Source organism: Piliocolobus tephrosceles, chromosome 4 (assembly GCF_002776525.5).
Source record: "Piliocolobus tephrosceles isolate RC106 chromosome 4, ASM277652v3, whole genome shotgun sequence".
In the NCBI taxonomy this organism is placed as follows: Eukaryota; Metazoa; Chordata; class Mammalia; order Primates; family Cercopithecidae; genus Piliocolobus; species Piliocolobus tephrosceles.
Window position 1 is genome coordinate 42631389 of NC_045437.1, and position 9194 is coordinate 42640582.

Below are 9194 nucleotides of genomic sequence, written 5' to 3' on the forward strand. Positions count from 1 at the left end.
ATCAAAAGCTAGAAATGCATGATTAAGCCTGTAAGGAAGGCATGTTGAAAGCCAAGATAGGCTGAAAGCTTAAGCCTTTTTTGTCAAACAGCGAAGTTGTGAATATAAAGAAAAAATTCTTAAAGGAAATTAAAAGTACTTACTACTCCAGTGAACATGTGAATAATAAGAAAAAGCAAAACAGCCTTATTACTGATAGGGAGGAAGTTTGAATGGTCTGGATAGAAGATCAAACCAGCTACAACATTCCCTTAAACCAAAGCCTAATCCAGAACAAAGCCCTAACTCTCTTCAAAGGCTGAGAAAGGCGAGGGAGCTGAAGAAAAGTTTAAAGCTATCAGTAGTTGGTTCATGAAGTTTAAGGAAAGAAGCCATCTCTGTAACATAAAAGGGCAAGGTGAAGCCACAAGTGCTGATGTAGAAGCTGCAGCAAGTTATCCAGAAGATCTAACGAAGATCAGTGATGAAGGTGGCCAAACTAAACAGCAGATTTTTAATGTAGATGCAACAACCTTCTAGTGGGAGATGTCATCCAGGACTTTCATAGCCAGAGAGAAATTAATGCCTGGTTTCAAAGCTTCAAAGGACAGGCAGATTGTCTTGTGAAGGTCTAATGCAGCTGGTGAGTTGAAGTTGAAACCAATGCTCAAAATCCTAAGGCCCTTAAGAATTATGTTAAATCTACTCTGCCTGTGCTCAAGAAACAACAGAGCCTGGATGACAGCACATCTGTTTACAGCATGATTTACTGAATAGTTTAAGCCCACTGTTGAAAATGACGTTCAGAATAATAGATTTCTTTTAAAATATTGCTACTTATTGACAATGCACCTGCTCACCTAACAGCTCTGATGAGAATGTACAAGGTTTATGTTGTTTTCATGCCTGCTAACACAGCATCCATTTTGCAGCCTATGAGTCAAGAAGTAATTTTGATTTTCAAGTCTTATTATTTAAAAAATACATTTCGTGCAACTACAGCTGCCATACAGAGTGATTTCTCTAATGGATCTGGGCAAAATCAATTGAAAACCTTTGGAAAAAAATTCACCATTCTAGATGCCATTAAGAACTTGTGCTTCATGGGAGGAGGTCAAAATATCACATTAAGAGGAGTTTGGAAGAAGTTTATTCCAATCCTCATGGTTGAGTTTGAGGGGTTCAGGTCTTTAGTGAAGGAAGTGACTGCAGATGTGATGGAAACAGCAAGAGAACTAGAATGAGGAGCCTGAAGATGTGACTGAATTGCTGCAATCTCCTGATAAACTTTGAATGGATGAGTTGCTTTTTTGTTTGAGATGGAGTCTTGCTCTGTCATCCAGGCTGGAGTGCAGTGGCACAATCTCAGCTTACTGCAACCTCCGCCTGCTGGGTTCAAGCAATTCTCCTGTCTCAACCTCCCAAGTAGCTGGAACTGCAGGCATGCACCACCATGCCCGGCTAATTTTTTGTATTTTTGGTAGGGACGGGGTTTCACCATGCTGTCCAGGCTGGTCTCGAACTCCTGACCTTGTGACCCACCTGCCTCAGCCTCCCAAAGTGTTGGGATTACAGGCGTGAGCCACGGCGCCCTGCCTGAGTTGCTTCTTATGGGTTAGCAAAGAAAGTGATTTCTTGAAATGGAAACTACTCCTAGTGAAGATGCTGAGTATTGTTGACAACAAAGGATTTTGAATATTACATAAACTTTGGTGATAAAACAGCAGCAGGGTTTAAGATGATTGACTCAAATTTTTAAAGAAGTTCTACTGTGATTAAAATGCTATCACACAGCATTGCATGCTAGATAAATCTTTCTTGAAAGGAAGAGGCAAACCTCATTGTTGGCTTATTTTAAGAAATTGCCGCAGCTGTCCCAACCTTCAGCAACCACCACCCGAATCAGTCAACAGCCATCAACATTGGGGCAAGACCCTCCACCAGCAAGAAGATTACAATTCACTGAAGACTCATATGATCATTTGTATTTTCTAGCAATAAAGAATGTTTAAATTAAGGTATGTACATTTAAAAATATGCTTTTGCACACTTAATAGGCTACAGTGTTGTATAAACATAACTTTTATATGTACTGGGAAACCAAAGAATTCCTAACTTACTTTATTGCAATATGTGCTTTATTGTGGTAGTCTGGAACGGAACTAGCAATATCTCCATGGTATACCTGTAATGAGCAGATTTAACCTAAGCTGAGAAAATATTTCCACTGAAGTTTGAAATTTAAGTACGTGTTAGTCAGGTAAAGCAGGGGGAAAAGTATTTCAAGCAGAGGTTAAGGTCCCTGTGTTAAGGCTGTGAGGCCCAAGGGAAAAGAGCTTTCCCTTTAAAAGGACTGAAAGAAAGCAAGTGTGGTTTAAGCATAGTTAGGGAGGAAACAGGCCTGAGTGGGAGGGATTCCTGGAGTGGGATATAGAGGTAGGCAGGCAGACTACAGAACATTAGGGATTTATGGACTCAAAATTTATATTCTCTGACACCAAATTAGAAAAAAAAGAGGTCTCTATTTTTGGCCAAGTTGTGTTTTGTGTTTGTTTTTAAACAGCTTTATTGAGGTATAATTGTTTATTACAAGGTGTTTAAGTAGGCAGGGCCTGGTGGCTCACACCTGTAATCCCAGCACTTTGGGAAGCCAAGGCAGGCGGACCACCTGAGGTCAGTAGTTTGAGACCAGCCTGGCCAACATGGTGAAAACCCATCTCTACTAAAAATACAAAAATTAGCTGGGCATGGTGACAGGCACCTGTAATCTCAGCGGCTCAGGAGGCTGAGGCAGGAGAATTGCTTGAACCTGGAAGGGGGAGGTTGCAGTGAGCCAAGATCATGCCACTGCATTCCAGCCTGGGCGACAGAGCAAGACTCCATCTCAAAACAAAACAAAACGAAACAAAAAACAAGGTGTTTAAGCAAACGTGGCAGCACCACAGGATGGGGGCAACCTAAACCCCTAATTTACCTCCATTTTAAAAAGGCTGATATGCAAATTGATATCTTACATGAAGTGTAAATGAAGGCATCCTTAGATGATCACATTTTCATTGACCTGTAACATCAGTTTGTATTAGATAATGCTAACTTAGGTCCTTTCCCACCTTTTACCTTCCAATGTCTAAGAACCTCCTATATAGAAATCCTGTCTACTGCAGAGTTTTGTGATGCTATTTGTACATTAGAAAGATTCTTGGAACTGCGAAGTGGAGAAAGGATTATAGGATGCAAGGGTTGATATGGATAGCTCAGTAGAAGGCTTTTGAAAAAGCAACAGTAGAGATCATGGCAGCTTGGACGCAGGACCTGGGCAGTGAAGATGACGAGCACAGCTCCAAGAAATATTTAGGAGACTGACTCTATATTTGGTGATGGTTGCACTTTGGGGCTAAGGGAGGGGTAGGAGTCATAGGCAATGCCAGGGTTTCTGGTTGGGACAAGTGGATAGGTGGCAGTGCTACTGATGAGGGGGATGTTAAAAGGAAGAGCAAATTTAGTGATAGCATGATTTAAATTTTGTTAGTTCACCTGGTGGAAATAGTAAATTAGTAAAGGTCTGCGATCAGGAGATAGAAACAAATCTGGAGGTCACTGGCTGATAGCTGCTAACTGAAGCTACAGGAGAGGATGACATAGTCCAAGACTATTGTGACACGAGAAAATAATGTTTAGGACTGAACTTTGAAGAACACTAGTATGTACAGATTAGGTAAAGGAAGAGAAGCCCACAAAAGCATTGATGAGGAACAGCATAAAGATAGAAAGCAAGTTAAACTGTGTCCTAAATGCCTAGAGGTTTTTTCTTTTTCTTTTTTGACAGTCTCACTCTGTCACCCAGGCTAGAGTGCAGTGGTGCAATCTTGGCTCACTGCAAGCTCCGCCTCCCAGGTTCACGCCATTCTCCTGCCTCAGCTTCCTGAGTAGCTGGGACTACAGGTGCCCCACCACGCCCGGCTAATTTTTTGTATTTTTAGTAGAGACGGGGTTTCACCGTGTTAGCCAGGATGGTCTCGATCTCCTGACCTCATGATCCCCCTGCCTTGGCCTTCGGCCCCCCAAAGTGCTGGGATTACAAGTGTGAGCCACCATGCCTGGCCTGAGGTTTTCAATTTTAGTGTCACTTAACAATGTCACATGTTGCCATAGGATAGGCTAAGAATGAAGTCTCTCCAGAACTTGGTGACATACAGGTCACTGGTGACTCTAGTGAGGGCCACTGTATATACTGGGGGCAGGAGCCATAGTGGGTTTTAAGCGCAAATAGGAGGCAAGGACATGGAAAACATGGGAAGACACTTGAGAATTCCGACTGTGAAGCAGAGATAGGACTGTGGTTGGAGAGAAATATGAGAAGCAGATTTCTTCTGATGAGAATGGCGTGTTCAACAATCCATGCAAAGAGCGAATGGAGAAAGAGAGGAAAAATACAGACCAAGTAACAACAGACTCCATGAGAGAACGCGAGGAGATAGGATTCCAGCACATGTTGAATAACTGGCCTTTAATAAGAGGAGGGATTCTTCCTGTACAGGAAGAGGAGGGATGAAGTGAATGCAGATGCATTTGTGTACATAGGTATCACTTTTTTTGTTTTTTTCCCTGCGAAGTAATTAGTTAGGGGGTGAAAGGGCCTTTAGAGTGAAAAGGGTTTGAAATAGTTACAGAAGGATTGAAGAGAAGCACATTAAGATTGTTGGCAGTACTGATAGCCTAACTCAATGTGCTGAACATGAATTTACAGTGATAAAAACCTACCAGAAACATGACCTCCAGCTGCAAGGATGCAGAAGCAGTGTTGGGTTCATCCAGGGCTGGTATTTTGCCAGGCTGACACAATACAGCAGCAGCATACGTGAGCTTAAATTATTTACATCTGCTGAAGTCTAGTCCGCCAAACATCACCAGGCTCAAGCCTGTCTTCTGACAAAACCATTTATTGATTTGCAAGCAGGGAACCAGAAGCAGCAAAGGTGGTGCATTCCACAAAAGGGCAGGGGGTGCCATCTTTGGTAAGGTTTGGGTTCCCAATGTAGGGTTCTGAGCAAGCTATAAGGGAAAGGAGACCAGTTCTGGGTTGGATGCTATTTCTGTAGCAAGATTAGATGGGAGAATTAACTAGGGTGCTGCAATGAGGTGAGGGCAAGTTTAGCAACTGGATATCCAGTAGTAGATGGGTTATAGCAAAGTAAGTCTAAGGGTGTCATAGCCAACAAAGCAGTGGTCACATAAGGAGGGAGTCATGATGGTATTTTATAGCTGCTGCAGGACCCAACAATTTCATGTTAACTTTGCAGCTGCCTTTATCTGCCTGTCCCCGACAGTCAGTGGTGGAGCTTGTTTTTTTTCAGTTTAAGCCACTTTGAGTCCTAGAGTTTACTTTCATACCAAACATCCTCCTCTCATTAAATGTGAATGATTTTTACCCCTAAAGTACAACTTAATCCATATGCATCTGTCCTCCCTAAAGATTTAATAAAGTACCTAATTATAGAATTAAGCTTGCTTTCTGGCAAGACCCAGCCTAGAATGAACCTCAAGTTTCTTAGACCATCCCCTAAATCACCAAACCAAAGCCGAAATCCTATCACAGGTTCTTTCTAACACACTCTTACTGATGCACCCCACAACTCCCACAAGGTGTATGTTCTTCACTGCAACAATAAGCTCAGGCTGGGCGAGGTGGCTCACGCCTGTAATCCCAGCACTTTGGGAGGTCCAGGTGGGCGAATCATCTGAGGCTGGCAGTTCGAGGCCAACCTGGCCAACCTAGAGAAACCCAGTCTCTACGAAAAATACAAAATTAGCTGGGCATGGTAGTGCGTGCCTGTAATCCCAGCTACTTGAGAGGCTGAGGCAGGAGAATTGCTTGAATCCAGTAGGTGGAGGTTGAGGTGAGCTGAGATCACACCACTGCACTCCAGCCTGGGCAACAAGAACAATACTCTGCCTCAAAAAACAAATAAAAAAAAGCAAACAAAAACAAACCCCAATAAGCTCAACATGTTCAGGTACAGTTGTGTTCCTGGTAGTCTATAGCTGGAGAGCATTAACAACATAAAGACAGAGGGTCAGAGTTGATGACATGACTTATAGGTTAAGACCAATATTTGCGTTTTGTTGCCAGACACAAGATTATATTTACTAGCAGCTCTGTGTCCTTGCTCATTGGAAAATGATCTTTCCTCAAGACTTACTGACATGTTTCTGTTTAAGGTATGACAATTCTAAAGCCCAAAAATTGTGGACGGGGGCAACTCCTTTCATTATGTACTGTTGTAGTCAATTAGCAAAGTCTGGTCAACCAAAGACCACCAGGCTCAAGCCATCAGTTTTAAAATATGGCCACATGCTCCTTGATGGCCTCCTATCTGATACGGTTTTAGTGAGTCCCTTAGGACCAAGAGAATATAATGAAACTAATGCTGTATAACTTCCAAATGCAGCTGCTTTCTGGGTCTTTTGAAATGGCCCTTCAGAATCCAGGCAACATGCTGTTAGAAGTCCAAGCTACATGGACAAGTGTAGACAGTTCTGGTGAACCACTCCAATCTAGTCTTGGCTTTAAGTCATCTCAGTACCATGAATCCAGATGATTATAGCTCTCAGATGTTCAAATTACCCTCAGCCCTTAGTTTTCCTTGCCTAGGCCTCGGGCATCATAGAATAGAGAAAAGCCATCCCCATTGTACTCTCTCCAAGTTCCTGAACCATGTAAGTCCATGAGCATAATAAAATGATTGTTTTAAGACGCTAGGTTTCTGTGCTTTTTTTAAAATTAAGCTTGAGTAATACCGGGAACAGATATTGATCTTGTTGGTAGCTACTGTGAGTAGAGCAAATACTGGATGGTGATTCATAGAGCAGCTGCTAGAAGTTTCAAGTATATGCAGTTAGCATTCCTTGTCCCTGGTCTAAGGTACCACCCCTTCTCTACACATCCTCTCCCTCCAATATTATAGTCAGTGCTATCTTTAGAGAACTGTAGATTATGTTAATAGCTGCCATGTTACAGGAGCCATTTTGAAAAAAATATTTATTACTACAACTTCCGAAAACCACAATTACATACATATTTCCTTTATAGAAGGAATTTTAAAGTTTTAATGTCTTATATTTGCTAGTTTTTCAAGGTAGACTTGTTAATGAATTCTTATTCAGGGAATGAATAAAATATCTTCTGATTTGATTTCAAACCATTAAGTAAATTCATTATGTCATATAAACAAGTTCAACAGCAAATTATTTAAAATACCAGATGCTACTTCAAAAATGTAGAGGAAACAGAACTATTTAAGCTTTATTTTCAAAGTCTAATTTTAATTCAGACTGAACAAACAAGCAGAAAAGTGAGAAAGCTAACTGTATTAGCAGACACAGATGTACCAAATGTGAAACAGTGGGTTATTAACAGAACTATTTACATGCATATTTACAAGCAATCCTTTTGTACATAGTTTTTTAGTTAGCTGGAAAAAGATCTGACATTAGGTAAAAATATTATTTATTAGGGCTGAGGTGGTACCACATTATAGTAAAAGTATTAGAAAAGTGACCCTCAAGGTGTATCAATTATAAAGCAGATGAAAACTTGAATGACAAATATCTAGTAAAATTCTCTAGTAAAAAAGTCGATGCAACCCATGCTACAAAATAAAAGTAAGAAAGCCATATAAATAAAGCAGAATAATGTTCTAGGCTTTAAAGTAATGAAGTTAGTAGTTGAAAAAAAAAAAAAAAAGAACAATTCTAGAATTGGAATAAATCTTCAGTGAAGTCTTGGTTGTTTAGTTGGGAGTTCACCAAGTTAGGGTTTTTCCCCCACCCCGCCCCATGACATTTAAAAAGCCCCTGGTATCAAATAGCATCTGCATATGTAAGTCAGTTGTTGATATATTCCAAGACTTTAGTGCTAAAGATTTTCAAGATTATGATTCATATTGGAAATTCAATTCATTGGGACACTAAATGTAAAAACTAAAATGAAAGCCATAATACTCCTACCTAAAAAAGGATGCTACATTTTTGCAGTAATATGTATTTCCAGACGAAGACTTTTTCCCCTCAAGAAAAGTAGAATTTAAAGGATAAGCATCTAACCAACTAGCAAAATTTTCAACATTTCATTTATTTCAAAATCGATTTTATTGCAGCCAAAACAGTAGAATTAACTGTACATAATAAACTATTATATATATATACACATTTTAAGTTATAGGGAATAAAGTTTATTTTGGCAGATAGTGTTAAACAAAATTAAAGTTGCATACATTAGTAACATAACTCAACATCCTTAATTTGGTATAGGTGTTACACATTTTCTTGCTCTCCTGTGTTCTGCTAAATCACCATACCTAAACTGCTTTATAAAACTGATATGCTGAAATTTAACTTTACTGTTTTCGCTTACGCTCTGATTCCAAACAAAACTTTTCATAAGCTTCTTCTATCTCTGGGTCCATCTCATCATCAATATCATCCAAGTATCTGTAAAAGCAAAGATGATTCATAAGAGTGTAAGGTTTTTCAATTCAGAAAATAAGATGCTAAATCATGAAGAAAAGAATGTAATACAACTTTCCTAGACTGAGTTATAATGAACACAAGCCTAACTTTAGAATTACATTAATAGCAGTCTTCGGACAACCAAATGCTTAATTTGATAGGTAAAAATTTACAGATTCTGAGTCCCTTGTATCTGAAATTACAGTAAAGCATATATATACTTTTAGACATAAGTTAAATTCTATAACTTGAAAGTTAATCAAAGGCTTGACATATAAACTTGGGGCTCAAGATTGATATTAATAAATTTACCTTACCAATAAACAATTAGAATATAACTATTAATAGAACATAATTTCAAATATGCCATTCACCTCTAGTGATGCACTAATATTTTATGTCTACTTAATAACAGAAAGTGCTGGCCGGGCGCAGTGGCTCAAGCCTGTAATCCCAGCACTTTGGGAGGCCGAGACGGGCGGATCACGAAGTCAGGAGATCGAGACCATCCTGGCTAACACGGTGAAACCCCGTCACTACTAAAAATACAAAAACTAGCCGGGCGAGGTGGCGGGCGCCTGTAGTCCCAGCTACTCGGGAGGCTGAGGCAGGAGAATGGCGTAAACCCGGGAGGCGGAGCTTGCAGTGAGCTGAGATCCGGCCACTGCACTCCAGCCTGGGCAACAGAGTGAGACTCCGTCTCAAAA

At 40.2% G+C, this 9194-nt stretch overlaps 1 protein-coding gene across 3 annotated transcripts in view; it reads right to left on the reverse strand.

The window, feature by feature from the left end:
- Positions 1 to 7286: 7286 nt before the first annotated feature.
- PAIP1 (poly(A) binding protein interacting protein 1) overlaps positions 7287 to 9194 on the reverse strand; it is a 32301-nt gene continuing 30393 nt past the window's right edge. For 2 of the 3 annotated variants that reach the window (XM_023216424.2, XM_023216423.2), the window contains exon 11: positions 8084 to 8469. In XM_023216424.2, coding sequence (XP_023072192.1) covers positions 8376 to 8469 — 94 coding nt within the window. In that variant the 3' untranslated portion in view covers positions 8084 to 8375. Of the gene's footprint in view, positions 8470 to 9194 lie in introns of all 3 variants that reach the window. The other variant, XM_023216422.3, reaches the window with a different exon arrangement.